Genomic DNA, 19898 nt, shown 5'->3' on the forward strand with positions numbered 1-19898 from the left:
CTGAATAGCACAGGGAACTATACTCAATGCTGCTGCTGTTGCTAAGTCACTTCAGTCGTGTCCGACTCTGTGCAACCCCATAGACGGCAGCCCACCAGGCTCCCCCGTCCCTGGGATTCTCCCAGCAAGAACACTGGAGTGGGTTGCCATTTCCTTCTCCAATGCATGAAAGTGAAAAGTGAAAGCGAAGTTGCTCAGCCGTGTCTGACTTCTAGCAACCCCATGGACTGCAGCCTACCAGGCTCCTCTGGCCATGGGATTTTCCAGGCAAGAGTACTGGAGTAGGGTGCCATTGCCTTCTCCGACTATATTCAATATTCTGTGATAAACCACAGTGGAAAAGAATATGCAAAAGAATGTATATATGTGTGTAACCAAGTCACTTTGCTGTATGGCAGTAATTAATACAACACTGTACTTAAACTATATTTCAATAAAAAATAATTTTTTAAAAAAGAGGGCATTTTAAAAAGCACAGAAGTGATCTCGTGGCTCTCTGTGTAAAAATAAGAGGCACAGGCCACCTTGAGAAATGGCTACATAAGCAGGGGCATAATAAGACCCCAGAAAAACCACCACCTTCAGGGAGGTCAAAGTGAAAGTGAAGTCGCTCAGTCGTGTCCAACTCTTAGTGACCCGTGGACTGTAGCCCACCAGGCTTCTCCATCCATGGGATTCTCCGGGCAAGAATACTGGAGTGGACTGCCATTTCCTTCTCCAGCGGATCTTCCCAACCCAGGGATCGAACCCAGGTCTCCAGCATTGCAGGCAGAAGCTTTAACCTCTGAGCCACCAGGGAAGCCCACAAAACTGATTATAATTCAGCAGTCACACTTATATTTTTTCTTTTTTTAATTTTTTTTCTTTATCCTGCCATTATTTTTTAGTCATTATTTTTTTAATTTGTTTTTAATCAAAGGATAACTGCTTTACAATACTGTGTTGGTTTCTGCCACACATCAACATGAATCAGCTATAGGTATACGTATGTCCCCTCTCTCTTGAACCCCTCCTCCCACCTCCCATCCCATCCCACCCCTCTAGGTTGTCACAGAGCACCCGATTTGAGCTCCCTGGGTCCTACAGCAAATTCCCACTGGCTATCTATTTTACATATGGTAATGTGTGTTTCTGATTATGACTCAGCAATCATACTTATTTTTTAAGGGCAAATCTGTGACCTGAAAAAATACTGCTCATGAAACATCGACAAACGTATTTGTCAGCTCTGCTGTTGAAAATACATGAACTTGCTAGAAGCATGTAAAAAGCAATCACACTTATAGGGTCTCTAACATTTACCTCTTCGGAGCTTATGCTGGCTGGGGGTACCTTATAGACCAGACAGTGCGAAGGGTTGGACTGGATGCCACCCTGGAGAGGTAACATCACCTGCCCGGAGCTGGCTTCCAGCGAGGGGTTCCAGACAGCCCAGCGAACCATGTGCATACATGCCAGGCTGGACAAGGAGGTGAGTGAAGCTGCCTGGAATGGAAACAAAGCATATGGGTCATAGGTTGTCACCAAACCCCCATGGGTGGGGAAATCAACAGTGCTTTCCCGGGAAAATCTCGCCACAGGGCAGCGCAGCAAGGCAGGGGGTCATCACAAAAAGAAGGCCCACCACAGAGGAGGATGTGGCACCACGTCGGTGGCTCAGAGTGGGCAGGGAAGCCAGCCTCTGATTCTGAGACCCTCCCCACTCCCGCCCCAGTGTAACCAGGACCCTCCTGAAGACCAACACTGCCTTTATGATTCCTCCTCTTCCACAGGATCCTTATGCAGGTTTCCTTTTCTTCCTTTTTAGGAATACAGTTTCTTTACAATGTCTTGTTAGTTTCTGCTATACAACAAAGTGAATCAGCTACGTGTATACATGTATCCCTTCCCCCTAGAGCCTCCCTCCCCTTGCCCCATCCCACACCTCTAAGTCATCACAGAGCACTGAGCTGAGCTCCCTGTGCTTTACACCAAGCCCCCACCAGCTGTGTATTTTACACATGGTGGCGTCTATATGTCAGTGCCACTCTCCCGGTTTGCCCCACTCTCCCTCCCCAGCCTGTGTCCACAGGGCCACTCTCTAGTCTGTGTCTCTATTTCTGCTTTGCAAATAGGTTCATCTGAACCCTTTTTCTAAATTCCACATGTATGCATTAATATACAATATTTGTTTTTCTTTCTGACTTACTGCACTCTGTATGACAGACTCTAGGTCCATCCACGTCTCTACAAATGACCCAATTTCATTCCTTTTACTGACTGAGTAATATTCCATTGTGTACATGTACCACATCTTCCGCAGGTTTTCAAACGCTCTGCACTTTACCATCCACCCAGATCCATGAATAAAACACCAGGAATGGCACTTTGTGTTAGTAACAAGACACTTCATCATATAATGAAGAATATACGTGCACACTCCAGTTAGGGTTTCAGCACACATTTTCTCCAGCACTTTCAGCTCCTCACTGTATGTTCTGTGTATGTAGCTTATATGTAACTAGGAAATCACCCAGGCCAAATGTTTCCTGCTGTGCCTTCTTTCACTGTCTCTATCACTGGCCAGATGAAAGGGAGGACAATGCTAGGACACCCCTCCCCAGAAGTAGCCTCCACCTTCAGACAAAGCCATTTTCACAAATATGGTTTCAAGGCTTGAGTCAGTGGTATTTTAAAGAAACCACTTTCATCCATTATTCAAAATGAAGCAAGAATAAAGTGGAACTCAAAGTGGGTCCTGGTCAAGTCCTGACATTCCTGCTCAGCTGGGCAATGAGACTCGTGATCTACCCCCTTAAGGCAGCTCCAGAGACACTGGCTCATTCCCTGGCAGGAGACATATCAGTACCCCCAGGAAGGCCATTTCCTGACCAGAAGCCACCAGGCACATGACAACAGCAGGTAAGACAGGAGCCCAGGAACAGCGCTTTCCACCCCAAGAGCCCAGTGGCATCAAACGAAGTCAGACTGACAGCCCAGACTCAGGGCAGCAGCCACACCCGCCTCCACCGGATTCCCAGCCCCCCTGGGGATGCGGGGCAGAAGCCACCTGCAGGCGGCAGGTGTGAAATGGAACATGGTTGTGAGAAGGCTGGGGCCTGGACCTGGGACCTGAGACCCTTGGCTGCAGTGCTTGCACCTGGACACACCTCTCCTCCAGCAACAAAATACAAAGAAACTGTAGGGACTAAAAAACAGCTGCATGCATGTGCAGTTGGGGCAAATTATAGACAAGATACAAAAAGACCAAACACCCAACTGCCATTTGCAAAACGCCAGGAGCAAAAACAGGGTACTACTCACACCCCTTGCACACACCACCACCAAGGGGTGAGCAAACCACCTAGGCCACTCCTCCAGCCTGACCCCTTGACCTGCTCTGACCCTCACCCCAAAAAGGAACCAGCTCACCCAGTCCTTGGGGAACAAGCAAGAGAAGTTGTTGCTTGTTTTCACCCCCCTGCAACCAGCCAGAACCCCAATAAAGCTTTGCCTGGATTTCCTGTCTGGCCTCTGATCAATTTCTATTGATCAGGAAAGGCCAAGAACCCTGATCAGTACCAAACTCAGCATCTTCCTCCACACCCTGGGGCACTAGGAGAGCAAAGGACTGGATGGTTCCTTACCAAAGCCCTCCATCCCTCTTGACCACCAACCACGTGAGCTAACCCAGCAGCCCTCCAACTCAGGCCGTGGTCACAGGGAAGCAGACAGCCTGCAAGGAGGGGGTCTCAGACTCTCAGAAGGAGTGGAAGCCAAGGCTTGTCTGCAGTGGTCCCCAGGAAAGGGGAGGGTCCCCAAGGAAAGGCGATGGGAATCCTTTGACCTGAGTTGTGTCTGGGACCACGGAGCCCAGGAAGGCTCTAGCAGTGTACCCTGGGCTCCCAACAGACCCTGGATGATTGACTGGACACGAGTGAGTCATGTGTCACTGTCACAGCCAGGACTTGAGTGCACTCAGGTTCAAGGCAGATCGCACATACACACACAAGGACTCTGGGTGGAATCCAACACAGAAGAATTGACGGTCAGCTGGGTGAGACCTCAGCAGAGGCTACGTGCACACAATAAGGAACAGGAAGCGCTGGGACTTCCCTGGCGGTTCAGAGGTTGGAACTCCACCCTTCCACTGCCGGGGCTGTGGGTTCGATCCCTGGTCGGGGAACTAAGCAGGGGGGCGGAGAGAACAGGAAGTTCAAGTTTCACCTAAGTTGGTCTTTCCAGACTGCTTCAGATGACAGCCCATCCCATCACATCCTTTGTATCCACGTGGGGAACATCCAGAATCAGTGTCTGCTTGTGAATTAACCTCTTTTTCCTGAGGCCCCCTGTAACTGGACCTCAAACCACCCACTTCAGCCTCTTCTGATCGTTTACTGGAGCTAAACCCATTTCAGACCACGGGTTAGGATTCTGCCGTGTTCTGCACAGTCACAGAGCTGAGCAGGGGTTTGGGTCAATTCAATGAGCAAAAACCCACATCCTGGAAACACAAGCCAAGAACCAGCCAAGTAAGGATCCTAAGCGTGAGTCTGTGTGCCGCACTCCCAGTATCAAATATGCGCTTCTGGTGTCTGTCAAATATACAGAGGGCACCCGCCCTTCCCGTCCCTCAGCCGGGGGACAGAACAAAACGGCCCTGAGTAACCACAGTGTTACCAGCCAAAAGCTGCGAAAAAAATCCACTGCTTTTTATAAAATAAATGATAGGGGCTTCCCTGGTGGTCTAGTGGCTAAGACGCCATGCTACCACTGCAGGGGGGCCCAGGTTCGATCCCTGGTCAGGGAACTAGATCCCACCTGCCACAACTAAAGTTCTGCAGGCTGCAAAGAAAATCAATAATCCCATGTACTGCAACTTAGACCTGGTGCAGCCAAATAGATAAATAAAGGAGAAAAAGTTTAAAAGCCAAATTAAGGAATACCATCACAATGATATTAAAAATAAAAATACTAAATGTATTCACAAAACTGGCCAGAAAAAAAAAAACTATAAGGACTCAGTGATACCTATACTACTTTTGTAAATAGCCATCTCCCCTAAATTCATAAGTTTACTACAGGGTCAAAGTTAAAACATGTGCCCCCGGTTTCATGCTATCTGTGCCAGTCCCTTCTGGCTTAATCTCTCAAAAGCAGCAACCGATCCCCAGCTTCCTACTTTCACGCTTTCTGTTGATTTTCTTGTCCTTGGTCTATATGGTGTTTCTCTGTGTGAAGCAGATGTCAGATAAACAAATAGCCACTTCCCACACTTTGTTTCAACATCTCTAACAAGAAGGGAGGGTCAGTGAGTTATGGCTCACTCCTTCATTGGGACAACGGCTAGGTGGCAACCCACTGGCCCTTTATTAGTCTGTACTCTCTCCCGACAGGCCAGGGCGATGCCTGAAAACGAGACCCTCCCTAAGCCCAGGCTCCCAACTCCCACCCTCAGCTCAAGGACAAGGCCAGGTGCAGCCAAGCAGGTGGGCAGAGCAAGAGCAGTATTTCATCCGTCAATGTGACAAACCTCCTCCTGTCTGTGAATCTAGTGGGTGAGATCAGATCTGTTACTTTAAAGTATCTTATTCTGTCAAAGTGGGTTTGACTTCATCCAAATTGTAAAAAAAAAAAAAACCACACACACATTGAATTGTTCCCATTCACATTTTCAGTTACAATAGGAGACAACACACAAAAGGCCAAAGGAATACACTTGGATCACCAGTCAGGTTTGCCATGGAACAGAAGTGCATGCTGACATCCACCAGGCACGGGGCACACAGAACACAGACACTTGACCCCTGGAGATGCTGCAACCCAGGCTCCCCAGAATAGACTGAATGGTGGCCCCCAAAATGCATGTCCGCTCCCCAATCCCTGGACTCTGTGACTGTGACCTTATTCAGAGAAAAGGTCCATGCAGAGGTAACTGAGTGCCATGAGATGATGAGACCTAATGATCCAGGGAGGCCCTAAACCCAGTGACAGGTGTTTGTACAAGAGTAGGACAGAGAGAGACCTGAGACAGAAGAACAGAGGGAGACGCACAGATGGAAGGCCACGTGAAGACAGAAGCAGAGGCTGGAGCGATGCAGTCGAAGCCCAGGAATGAAACCTAGGAGAGGCAGGAGGGATGCTCCCTGGAGCCTTTGGAAGGAGCAAGCCCCTCCCGATGTCTCGATTTCAGCCAAATGGAATCAATTCTGGATCCAGGACTGTGAGAGAATAGATGTCTGCTGTTTTAAGCCAAGTCATTCAGGGCAGTCTGTTCAGGCCACCCCAGGAGACTGAGGGAGGGGCTCCCCTTGGCCTCTGTCCCCAGACCAGCTCAGAACTCCCCTCGAGGCAGGTAAACATATCTGGATGTTTCATAAGGTTGACTTTTGTCTAGATCTTCAATGAGAACTTTTTCCTCCTGGTGGGGCCCCATGTCACCTCCTGAGCCCCCTCCATGCCAACTCTGGGTACTACAGCCCAAAGCCCAGAAACACACTGCAGAGGTGATGGGGCACCCATAGGTGGGGGTTCCCCTGGCCTGAGGCCACCTCCAGAGACAGAATTGGCCCCCCTCAATGGGGGCAGCTACACCAGGGCCCGTGATGAACACAAACAAGAAAAGCAAACTGCGATGTGAGAAGGTGTCCAAACATCCCCAGCAGCAGGCCCATCACAGGATGGGAGGCGGGGGATAAGGGAGCTGAGAGACAGAGAGAGATTTAGGAACCTTGGGACAGATAGAGGAGCCGGGCAGAAGGCAGCCTGGCCCAGGTGGGCACAGGCCCCTTCTGGGGTGTCCACCACATGCCCATGTGACCCTCCTCACAGCTCACAAATGCCAACCCCAGAGGGGTTGCAGCCACCCACAGAGGGTGGGCCCAGGCCTGACCCTGGCAGCACAGACCAAGATGCTTCCATCCGCATGGAAGCCAGGCTGGCCCACATGGGCAGCTGGCAGCTCTGGAGTCTCAGGGCTGGGCCACGAGCAACACCTAAGGTTAAGGTGGCTGTTTTCATGTGCTCCTTATAGCACCCTGGGTGCCTGACCACTGAGAACTTCACAGGGCCTGAGACCCTGAAACCCATCCAAGGGGCAGAGTTAGAAAAGAAACGGGCACTTAGGACCAGGGTTTCTGTCCTCCTTCCTGCCAAGGAGCACAAGGCCCCCAGGACCAGCAGGCAAAGAGAAGGCTCACTGACCACATACCATCAGCCCGAAGTCTTTCCTTCCAGAAATGGATTGATTATACGCCAAAACCTTTTCCCAACTAGACACATAGTGAACTCAGCAGCTGCTGCAGAATAATTTCCTCCCCACACATCCAGGCTGGGAAAGGAAACCCAAGGACGTGTAATTAAAGTCGTTTAATCTGCTCATATACGACACAGTATACGCAGAGTCACTTAAAAGCACAGTAATCACTTGGCAGGCAATATTTTCATTTCCTTCTACGGAGTACAGTAATTACTTTTAAACATACACATGTGCAATGAAAAACAATGGGGTATGGTTTTAAGGAAGTTCTACAACCTAGAATTACTCTGTATGCTGGCTAAAGGACTCGTAACACTCCAGTCCTCTTTGGAAAAAAAGCTATCAACAAAGCTTGAAAGGAGCAACAAGGAAACCATCATGAGTGGGGCTGGGAGTGGTGATGTAGATAGGTGGGCAACCTCTTGCCCTTCAGAGTCTGCAGCCCAGAGACCAGCATGTGGCTACCCCAGGGCCTTTGCATTTGCTTCTCCAGAGAACCCTTGCCTGGGTCTGCTTCCCTCCCCGTACCTCCCACTGGGTCCTACAGAGCCAGTGACAATGCGGCTCAGGCTTGGCGACCTGGCACCCCTTCCCATGGGCGTGGCCCCTCTACTCTACGGGGCTGTGACCTCAGTGCAGGGAACTCCACCGCCTGGGATGGAGGTGTAGCAGCTACCCCTGGGAATGAAAGCCAGGCCTAGTTTTTCTATGAAAGGCTCCTAGGGGTCTCGGGAGAAGGCCTGCACTGGGGGAAGAATTGAAGCTGCCCACAGCCTAGAGCACGCCACCCCTAGAGCACCAAGAAATTCTGAGCACAGTGAGAGGGGAGTGGACAACACAGAAACACACAGAGCAGGCGTGGGGGACACAGAGGAGAAGGTCGAGGGGAGCAGCCCCAAGGTCAGCCAGCCAGAGGCCGTGAAGAGCAGGCAAGACCTGAAAGAAGAAGTGGGCCACCTGGACTTAATGCCAAAAGACAGCTGTACCAGCGGGGCCGACTGGAAAAGGGACGCAGGGTCACTCTGCTTATTTCTGACAACTGCATGTGAATCCGTAATGACGTCAAAATAAAGTGTAACTTAAAAAACAGTGAAGGGGGTTTCCCCCGTGGTCCAGTGGCTAAGACTCCACACTCCCAGCACAAGGAGGCCCAGGTTCCATCCCTGGTCAGGGAACTAGGTCCCACATGTCACAACTAAAGATCCCACATTTGCAACTAGGACTCAGCACAGCCAAATAAACAAATATTTAAAAAAATAAAAAACAGTGAGGTATATGACAAAAGCTATAGAAAGTGCTGGTTAAAAAAAAAAAAAACTGTTTAATGACTATACACAAAAAGAAAACTCTTGGTGTTAAGTTAGAATACGTGAGAGAGAAAATTCCACTTAAAACAGCAGCACAAAAATTAAATATCTGTGAATAAACTTAGTAAGAGCTATTCAAGCTGTTTAAAATCTACACTGTAAACCCATATGGGGGCTTCCCAGGCCACACTAGTGGTAAAGAATCTGCCTGCCAATGCACAAGACACAGGTTTGATCCCCAGGTTGGGAAGGTCCCCTAGAGATGGGAATGGCTACCCACTCCAGTATTCGTGCCTGGGAAATCCTATGGACAGAGGAGCCTGGCAGGCTACAGTCCATAGGGTTGCAAAGAGTAAGACACAACTGGGCACAAACAATCCTATTTTAAAATCACCCCCAAAAGACACAAAAACAGAAGTGGACAAGCAGAAAGACTTCCCTTCTTCCCAGTTACAACATCACAACTTCCACAACACGTCAATTCTCTCTAGTTAATTAATAAATTTAATGCACCCCCAAAAACACCAATAAACTCTCTTTATGGAGCTAGACCTGTTGATACTGAGATTCCTCGGGAAAAGCAAATGCAGGCAGAGCTACAGGAGTCATAAAGGGGAGGGGCTGCAGGTTGCTGCACCACTGAGCGGCCACAGCCGCAGGGCCCCCACCACTACACTATGCTCCCAGCACAGAACAGACAGAGCGGCCCCGGGCAGAACAGTGCTCTAGGAGCAGGGGAGTGTGTGCGTGCTCAGTCCCTCAGTTGTGCCCGACTCTTTGTGACCCCACGGACTATAGCTGCCAGGCTCCTCTGTCCATGAGATTCTCCAGGCAAGAGTAATGGAGTGAGCAGCCATTTCCTCCTCCAAGTGTAAACAGAGATCTCATGTATGACTGAAAGAGGCTAAAGTCACTGGGCCCAAAGGACTTATAATAAGTAGCATCAACTTACTTGATGCTACAACTGGACGGCCACTGTACAAAGATGAAATTAGACCTATTCCTCACACCACAAAGGCGACCTAAACATAAAAATGGAAACTGTACCCCTACTAGGAGAAGACATGGATGAATTCTTCTACAGGAGTAAGGAAAGGCTTTTTTACTACGACTCAAAATCCAGATGCAAGAGAAGAAGAGACCGATACATTTAACTACATCAAAACATGTTTTAGCATTTACGTGATGTCATGGACTGAATGTCTGTGTTCCCCACAAAATCATACTGATGCTGAAGCTCCAGTACTTTGGCCACCTGATGCAAAGAGCCGACTCATTGGAAAAGACCCTGATGCTGGGAAAGACTGATAGTGATAGTGAAGTCGCTCAGTCGTGTCTGACTCTTTGCGACCCCATGAACTATAGCCTACCAGGTTCCTCCATCCATAGGATTTTCCAGGCAAGAGTACTGGACTGGGTTGCCATTTCCTTCTCCAGGGGATCTTCCCGACACAGGGATCGAACCCGGGTCTCCCGCATTGTAGGCAGACGCTTTACCATCTGAGCCACCAGGGAAAGACTGAAGGCAAGAGTAAAAGAGGGCAGCAGAGAGTGGGATGGTTGGATGGCATCACCGATTCAATGGACATGAATCTGAGCAAACTCCGGGAGATAAGTGAAGGACAGAACAGCCTGGCGTGCTGCTGCAGTCCAGGGGGTCACAGAGTCGGACACGACTTAGCAACTGAACAACAACACTGCTTTTGTTGACAGTTGGAATGTCCTCAGAGCTTTTTAAAATGAAAGGAAAGGGAAAAAGGGATTTGCAGGCTGAATGCACCCGAAAACACACTCCATTATGGACTCTGAGGAGAAGCAGGAGCAAGCCGGCAGCGACCCGCCCCCTCCAAGGCCGAGCCCTGACCTTGCAGGAGCCCCCACGGCCACGTCCCCTCTGGGGACACGCCTAGGGGAGGGAACGAGAGCCCAGGCCAGCAGCAGCAGGGCTGTCTTCTCAGCTACATCTAAGTTTGGTCGTGACGGGAATGCCTGAGTCAGCGCTCACCACCGGAATGCTAACCCCGTACTCGCTGCTTCACGCAGCAAGTAATTTGTGCAGAAAATCATTTCAGACGCCAGAACATTTCCTCTCCAGATTACACTGAAGAAAGTACACTTGATGACAGTAAAATGGAATCCAATATTCCATGTTAAGATAAACCTCCACATCAAAAAGAATTGATGAGCTATTACAAGCCACATTCTAAGAGCTCCACGAAGCAACAACGCGTGGCGGACCCACCTGCCAGCCAGTGAGCATTTCAATGAAGAGCTAAAAAATAATAATAATCAAGTGTCAGGTAAGTCGTATCAGTTTCAGCATGTGGACTTTATAATAGCAAGTGGATCATAATTAATATTCTCGAGGAGACACTATCTACATGTAAATGAGTGGCAAGCGACATGGAGACCCCCATGGAGGCACCAGTCCTGCTGCTCCTCCAGGGGTTCCGTCTGCATCGGGCCCCAGCTCATGCCCAAGACAGCAAGGGTACCCTGCACCTCCCCAGGGTGGGGAAGGGCCTGAAACCCCTCCCTCCTGCTGTAGTCCCACCCTAAGCCCATTCTGCCCATCCCATGCAGACAAGCTTATCTGCACAGAGTTGCATTTTGGCTGAAACTTCTGGAAACAAAGAAAGAAAAGCAGAGCTGGAAACAACAGCTTTGTGAGAACAACGGAGATCACTCGTTCGGCTGCACTCAGAACACCTGCCTCTGGGTCAGCTCACCTGATACACGACAGGGAACAGACATCAGAGGAGACCAGGAACTAACATGGCAGCTGTGCCAACACCCCATTCTCCTTCTGAAGGCCCCCCAGAATCACCCTCTGTCCCCTGTTTTTCCATCAGCTGCACAGTGATGCAAGCAGACTGACCACCACAGAAGGCATCTTGTGGCCTTTTTTATTCTTAATTTGCTTGTTAAATGATCTTTTCTTTTTCAGTAGAGCTACCACACATTTCCCTGGTGGCTCAGATAGTAAAGTATCTGCCTGCAATGCAGGAGAGCCGAGTTCAATCTCTGAACTCGGTCAGAGAGATACCCTGGAGAAGGGAATGGCTACCCACTCTAGTATTCTTGCCTGGAGAATCCCATGGACAGAGGAGCCTGGTGGGCTGCAGTCCTTGGGGTCGCAAAAAGTTGGACACAACTGAGCGACTACCACTACTACCACTACCATACGACCCTGCATTCCCACTCCTGGGCATACACCCAGAGAAAAACTTAGTCCAAAAGGACATATGCACACCAGTGTTCTTTGAGGGACTATTTACAATAGCCAAGACAAGGAAGCAGCATAAACGTCCATTGGCAGAGGAATGGATAAAGAAGATGTGGTACATATATACAATGGAATACTCAGTTCAGTTCAGCTCAGTTCAGTCGCTCAGTCGTGTCCGACTCTTTGCGACCCCATGAATCGCAGCACGCCAGGCCTCCCTGTCCATCACCAACTCCCAGAGTTCACTCAGACTCACGTCCATCGAATCGATGATGCCATCCAGCCATCTCATCCTCTGTCGTCCCCTTTTCCTCCTGCCCCCAATCCCTCCCAGCATCAGAGTCTTTTCCAATGGAATACTACTCATCCATAAAAAGACTGAAATAATACCACTAGTAGCCACACGGATGGACCTAGAGGTTGTCATACTAGAGCGAAGTAAGTTAGAGAAGGAAAAGATAAATATCATATGACATCCCTTATATGTGGAATCTAAAAAGAAATGATACAAATGAACTTAATTACAAAACAGAAACAGACTCAGAGGATGAACTTATGGTTGCCAGAGGGGAAGAATGGAGGGAAGAGTTAGGGAGCTTGGGATGGATACGTACACACTGCTATATTTAAAATGGAAAACCAACAAGGACCTACTGTATAGCACAGGGAACTTTGCTCAGTGTTACGTGGCAGGCTGGATGGAGGGGAGTTTGGGGGAGAACGGATACATGTATGTGTATGGTTGAGTCCCTTCAATGTCCAACTGGAGTTATCACAACATGGTTAATCAACTATACTCCAATGTCAAAGTTTTAAAAATTTTTTTAAATAAATAAATAATGATATTTGCTTTTTCAAACAAAAACCTGAATCTTAAGAATAGCATGGTTTGGATTTTCCAAAAAATCTGTATCAATGATGTAAATGATGTCTCTTTGCAACCTTTTCTCCAACTGAATCCTATAAATTCTTGCTCTTGGTTCTGAGACAGGCACGTACAAAGTCCACTCAAAGAAAATATCCATCTCTTGTGCAGATTCAAGCTTTGCTACACTTCGTACCATTTGAAAAATGCCCTAAAATGGCCTCATTTTTCAAAATAATTATTGATTTAATAATTAGAATTAATGCTATCATGAAGCCTGCTGCCTTCTGAAGTATTCACACCATCTGCCAGCAGAACATACTGTTTCCATACAGAGCTATCACCAGAAAGAAGTGATTTCTAGTCACATTCCATGCTTGTTATCCATACCGTTAATAATAATTACACTGCTTTTAACCAAAAGAACATTAATGGTAACTATGCTTATCCTCCGTGCATGCAGCCCATCGCTGGGTGGGAACCCAGTGGTTCTTACATTGCCGTCCGCCCCCGAGGGGCTGTTAAACACGTACTCCAGCTGGAAGACAATGGCGAACGCGGGGTGACGGACCATCTCAGGGAGTCGGAGACGGCTTCTCAAGACCAGCGCCTGGTTTCCAGAGCTGGGCCGAGAACATAGAGAAGGGGTGAGTCAGGCAGTGGCTCCCACTGCCCGGCACCCAACACCCCTCATTAGCTCAGGCCCTGGGGCCCCTGGTGTTGCTGCTGCAAGAGTCCTCCTGAGCAGTGTCCCTGTGCTCTTCTGGGCGTTTGGCCACCAAGGTAATGTCCCAAACCAGAGCGTGTTGTAGATGCCGCAATCAATACTTAGCCAAACTGCCAGCACTGGGGATGGGAGGACGGAGAGTCTCCAGGGAAGTGCCCCCTCCAAGGCCGGCTTCTGCCCAGCCTCACGTGTGGCACCCCTGGGAGATGTCTCTGATGGTGATCTGAGGAGCCCAGGACTGAACCTAGTGGCAGAACTTCCTGCCCTCTGGTTCCCTGTCACGTGAGGGTCACAGGAACTTCTGGAGGGAACCATGTGGGGGCTCCACAGCTGGAAGCATCTGTAACACTAACCCCAAAACCATCAAGGCACAAAAACAGGATCTTTCCAACTGCAGGATGCTGAGGTCTGCTGTGATGCTGTGACGGAGTAGGAAGCAGCACCGGGGAAGGACCCAGGTGGGAGAGCGCATCCCTCACGTGCAAGAGTGATGGCCTTTCACTCTGATCCCTGGTTGGGTGCCCACCCCCGACGCTCAACTCCACAGGGGGCTGGACCTGGGGCCTCAGGGGAGATACCTGGCCTTGGAAGAGGAGCCGACCTTCCGGCTGAAGCTGGCAGAGCGTGTCAAGGCCACCTCCAGCTCGGGCACCAGCACGAGGACCTGCGGCCGCTGCACGAAGCCCAACCCATTGTGCACGCCCACGCACAGGCGCCGCTCCAGGATCTCCAGGGCGCCGACGTCCAGCGGGCTGCCCGCCTAGGAAGAGCACAGAGTGAGGCCGGCGCAGAGCAGGGGCGGGAGCTTGCCAGGAAAGCCCCCAGCGGAGAGGCCGCCAGGGAGACAAAACCAGAGGTGTCAGGCCTTCCAGACCAGATGGAGCTTAGTGAAAATATGATAGTGTTAGCTGCTCAGTCGTGTCCAACTCTTCGCAATCCCACGGACTGCAGCCCAACAGGCTCCTCTGTCCATGGGATTTCCCAGGCAAGAATACTGGAGTGGGTTGCCATTCCTTTCTCCAGGGCATCTTCCCAATCCAGGGATCAAACCTGGGTCACCTGCGTTGCAGGTGGATCCTTCACCATCTGAGCCACCAGGGAAGCCCACCCAAGGAGCTTAGTAAAGCACTATCCAATCAGGGTGGGTTGGCCTTCGGGCACTTTCTTGGTACTTTGGGGGTTCCTCAAATAGCATCACCTTGTACAGGAATCACCCCCTAGATTCCCAAATCAGCTAACTCTCACTTTCCAAGGCTGCGCTATGATTCTCAAGGTGCAGCAAACTAGCAACAAGGGGACTCGGCTCCTCCAACAGAATCCAGAGCTCTGGGGTGTACAGGCCCCCAGAGTCAAGGGCAGGCAATGATGGAGGTGCCTAGAGGCTGAACACAGAGAGTGTCAACACCTCTGCCCTCCCCCGACTCAGACACCTGAGACTTGGGGTGGATGGGGCAGCAGTAATCATAACCCAATAAAAATGGAATCTGCCCCAAAGTGATCTCTGGATATTAAAGTGTTTCATCTTAACAAAAAATGTACAGGCATGCTAAAAAATGGGCAAGGATATTCCTCCAGGCTATTATTGTTTATTAAATTATGGGATTGGTGCAAAATGATCCCTGAATTTTTGAGTTTTCTTCATTGCTCATTAATCATGCTGAACTGACCTAAATGCAGCCCATTAGTCTTTGAGTAATGAGAATAAAACGGGGGCAGAAACAGTATCTTCCGACTGAATGGGAACAAAAATACAAAGAGAGTAGAAATATGTAATAAAGTGATCTTTATGGGAACATATAAAATTCAACAATGATACCCTTAAACATCTCAGTAGTCACAGACAATCTACTCTGAGCAATGGGAAAACAGCAGGAACTACACCAAGAAAAAGTTTGCAGTTGTTTCAATTCTCTGCTTAGCATTTCTGTTTCTTGTGGGACTATGTTACATGGAGCTACATTTTCAAGAACGGGTTGTTGTTGTTCAGTTGCTAAGTCATATCTGACTCTTTGTGACCCCATGAACTACAGCATGCCAGGCTTCCTTGCCCTTCACCATCTCCTGGCATTTCTTAAATTCATGTCCATTGAGTTGGTGATGCCATCCAACCATCTCATCCTCTATCTCCCCCTTCTTCTCCTGCCTTCAATCTTTCCCAGCATCAGGGTCTTTTCCAATGAGTTGGCTCTTCACATCAGGTGGCCAAAATATTAGAGTAGTGTGGGTAGACAGCAGGAAAAAAAGAGTCCATATTTTAAAATATTCCACCTTATTCATACATGAACACATATTTGTGTGTGCATGCAATTAATCATTTGCAAGCTTCATAATTTGCTAACTTCAGGATGGGCACCAGGTGACTGAATCATTCATTCTTACAAATAACAACTCAATGGACATGAATGTGAGCAAACTCCAGGAGATGCTGAAGGACAGGGGAGCCTAGCATGCTGCAGTCCATGGGGTCGCAGAGTCAGACACAACTTAGTGACTAAACAACATGCCAACTGCTGGGGCACATCAGGTGCAGCGCTGTGCAGTGTCCTCCTGGTGCAAATACTCCAGACAAGGACTGGCATCCCCCAGTTAACAGGCAAAGGGTACCAGGTCCTCTCCACAGCCAAGCACCCAGAGAAACAAAGCAGAGTGACGCTCCAGAGAGCTCGCTGGGCAGGGGGATGGGGGCGCTGCCCGCAGCTCTGGCAGGGCAGCTGGGCAGGATGGCAGATCTGAGACTGAAGCCTGAGAGGGGTTGTGCCAAGGATCCAGATAAGGAATATGCAGGAAAGTGGGCCATGTGTACAAGGGCCCATGTAGGGACCAGGTGTCATGCAGGCAGGCAGACCTGGGCAGTGCCTGGGGGAGTGCCCCTCCCAGAAAACCACTTCAGTGAACCAAAGTGGTTGCAATTTATAGTCATCTCCTTGGAAATATCTTCATATACTCTGAAAATGTCCCTTGTAAATGTAGACTATTTTACAGGTTTCCCTAAGCTCGTTTGGTGATTTAATTTACTTTTAAATGAAGACTGATTAAGAAACATTAGGTCTTCCCTGGTTGCTCAGACAGTAGAGTCCACCTGCAATGCAGGAGACCCAGGTTCAATCCCTGAGTTGGGAAGATCCCCTGGAGGAGAGCACGGCAATCTACTCCAATATTCTGGCCTGGAGAATCCCATGGAAAGAGGAGCCTGGTGGGCTACAGTCCATGGGACTGCATAGAGTTGTACAGGACTGAGCAACTGACACACAGATAAGATACATTAATGTGTGTGTGTGTGTGTGTGTGTTAGTCGCTCAGTTGTGTCCGACTCTTTGTGACTCTACAGACTGTAGCCCGCCAGGCTCATCTGTCCATGGGATTTCCCAGGCAAGAATATTAGAGTGGGTTGCCGTTTCCTACTCCAGGGGATCTTCCTGACCCAGGGATCAAACTCACATCTTCTGCATGGGCAGGTTAATTCTTTACCACTGCACCACAAGGGAAGCCCCTAAGATACGTCAAAATGAATGTTAATTAATGTCTCCGGTTAACAGCACTCTCTCAGCAGTGAAGTTGACAATGGGCTAGTGGCCCTCTTTAGGCACAAGGAGACAAGAAGACAGAAACAGGGGCATCACTGTGACCGCCCACATCGGGGGCTCAGGAGGCCGGCATCTCCCAGTCTGCCTGCTGTTCCCTCCTCACTGTTCAGACTAAACTCCCCAACCCTGGACTGTACCTCCCGGAAGCAATCGCTGATCACGAGTTCCAGAAGCTCCTCCTCGAACTTCTCCAGCGAGGGATACAGCGTGAAGAACAGATCATCCAGGTAGCACGTCAGAGGCTTCTGCAGGCGGGGCTTCCGGAGGGCATCTCCTGGACACGAGAGGCTCAGATGGATGACCCGTGGAAACACAACCGCCGGAGGGCCCTTTCACCCACAGGGCTTCAGGCCAAGGGCTGAGCACTGAGAAGAAGGCGTAGGCATCGCTCGGACGGACTCAGAGCCAGAGCCCCTGTCAGCCCAAGCCCAGATACTAAACAGATCAAATGACTGCAAATTTCATTTGGTCCAAATTCCTCCCCAAACGTCCTCCAGGAACAAATTTCCTAACTCAGCTATCTAGGGCACACAGGCTGCCAGAGGCAGGGTGACATCTGTTCCCTTCCCCACGGCTTCCTGTCCAGCGAGAGCACAGCCAACTGTGTCATTTCTCATTTCCTTATACCCTGAACTATGGGCTTCCCCAATGGCTCAGCAATAAAGAATCCACCTGCAATGCAGGAGATGCAAGAGACACGGATTCGATCCCTGGGTGGGAAAGATCCCCTTGGAGGAGGAAATGGCAACCCGCTCCAATATTCTTCCCTGGGAAATCCCATGGACAGAGGAGCCTGGCAGGCTACAGTCAGAAACGACCGAGCAACTCAATGACAGAAACGACACCCTGAACCATGTCGAAACACTCAGACACACGTGTGACCATGGAGCCACGATAAGCAGAAACAAACGCTGGGCTGCGAAGATGAGAGGGAAGTCCCATCCCTATCAAGAAGCACAGAGACCATGAGCTCCATGAGGGTGAGGACAGAAAGGGAGGGTGGCCCGTGGCATTCAGCCCAGCGCCCACGCCGAGCAGGTGAGTGGAAACCCAGCCTCGAGAGCGGAGCATCACACCTGTTTGGAGAGGCTTCTCCACAGGCCCTGGAACAAAGACCACCACCAGTAAGAAGAAGGCAAAGCCAGTCCCCACAAACACACCCCCAGGGGGCGTCTGCCCCTCTACATCCCCATCTGTGTCATCACTCTGGTTTGGTCTTCTCTGACTCTTCCTAAACTTTTATGATTATTTAAATATTGAGGTACACGGTCTTAGATTTTTAAAAGCCCAATTCCAAAGCTTAAAAAAAACATTGATGTGAGACGCAGTGCCGATCAAACTATGCCAGAAAGAACACTATCTTACTGGAAGGTTATCAGTCAGTGCAGCTGAGAGGCAGTTGTCTCTGTAACTTAAAGTGCATCAAGAGCCTTAAAAACATACCTATCCATAACCAACAAGGACCTACTGCAGAGCACAGGAAACTCTGCTCAATGCCACGTGGCACCCTGAATGGAGGGGGTGTGGGAGAGCATGGATATGTGTGTGCGTGTGGCTGAGTCCCTTCACTGTTCACTGAAACTGCCACAGCATGGCTAATCGGCTATATCTCAACACAAATCAAAAAACTTAACCTTTGAAAAAGAAATCCATATCCACCTTCTGCCCCAGCGATGCCATTTTTGAATCTATTTAGCAAAATAATCAAGAGTTAAGAGATCAGTCACTCAGTCGTGTCTGACTCTAAATAATCAAAGATGGAAGCAAAGCTTTATTTGCAAGAATACTCATTAGAACATTATTTATAACAGACAAAAGTAAGAAACCACCAGATGTTCAAGAATATGAGAATGTTAAATAATCTCTTGCTCATCCATATAAAATGAGAAAAAAATCATATTGTCAGAGATTATTTAAAAGGAAATCAAAAAACAAAAAAAGAAAGAAGGAAATAAAAACAAACAAAAAAGAATATTTAATAATCAAAAATAATCATGACATTGTAGGTGAAAAGAACAACATATAACAACATATAAAACTGCATATTATTAGTCCATTTGATGACAAGATTACTTAAAATACATGCATTTTGAGACATCACTTTGCCGACAAAGGTCTAAAAGCTATGGTTTTTTCAGTAGTCATGTATGGATGTGAGAGTTGGACCATAAAGAAAGCTGAGTGCCAAAGAATTGATGCATTTGAACTATGGTATTGGAGAAGACTCTTGAGAGTCCTTTGGACTGCAAGGAGATCAAACCAGGAAATAAATCAGTCCAGAATATTCACTGGAAGGACTGATGCTGAAGCTGAAGCTACAATACTTTGACCACCCGACGTGATGAACTTACTCGCTGGAAAAGACCTTGATGCTGGGAAAGATTGAAGACAGAAGGAGAAGGGAATGGCAGAGGATGAGATGGTTGTATAGCATCACCAACAGAAGGGGATGACAGAGGATGAGATGGTTGGATGGCATCACTGACTCGATGAACATGAGTTTGAGCAAGGTCTGGGAGTTGGTCACTGACAGGGAAGCCTGGTGTGCTGTAGTCCATGGGGTCACAAGGAGTCAGATACAACTGAGTGATTGAACTGAACTGATACATTTGCATGTATACACATTTATCTTTTTTCTTGGAGTAGTACTCTGTTCTTGTTTGGTTTTTTTTAACTGAAGTATAATTGATTTTCAGTGTTTTCAGAGTAATTCACTGTGATTCAATACATATATCTGAATCACAGCAAGGTGATTCAGATATATATATTCTTTTTCGGATTCTTTTCCATTATACATTATCTCAAGATATTGAAGTTTCCTAGTCTGCATAGTAGGTCCTTGTTGTTTATCTATTTTATATATAGTAGTGTGTATTTTTTGATCCCAAATTCCCAATTTATCCCTCCCCCAGCTTTCCCCTCTGCTAACCATAAGTCTGTTTTCTATGTCTG

General features: G+C 48.6%; 1 protein-coding gene across 10 annotated transcripts in view; it reads right to left on the reverse strand.

Moving 5' to 3' along the window:
• The window catches only part of NPHP4 (nephrocystin 4), a 138086-nt gene that overhangs the window by 78174 nt on the left and 40014 nt on the right, over window positions 1-19898 (reverse strand). For 6 of the 10 annotated variants that reach the window (XR_015143326.1, XR_015143325.1, XM_086344156.1 and 3 more), the window contains exons 8-11: window positions 17084-17220; window positions 13941-14122; window positions 13132-13258; window positions 1303-1485 (exon numbers count right to left, since the gene is read on the reverse strand). Coding sequence is in view for 6 of the 10 variants with exons in the window: in XM_086344156.1 (XP_086200282.1) it covers window positions 1303-1485; window positions 13132-13258; window positions 13941-14122; window positions 17084-17220 (629 nt within the window). In the remaining 4 variants the exon portion in view is untranslated. Of the gene's footprint in view, window positions 1-1302; window positions 1486-13131; window positions 13259-13940; window positions 14123-17083; window positions 17221-19898 lie in introns of those variants that run through there. The other 4 variants (XM_086344158.1, XM_086344157.1, XM_086344161.1 and 1 more) reach the window with 3 other exon arrangements.

Source organism: Bos grunniens, chromosome 16 (assembly GCF_055505025.1).
Source record: "Bos grunniens cultivar Pamir isolate PY7600 chromosome 16, Bosgru_T2T1.0, whole genome shotgun sequence".
Taxonomy (NCBI): Eukaryota; Metazoa; Chordata; class Mammalia; order Artiodactyla; family Bovidae; genus Bos; species Bos grunniens.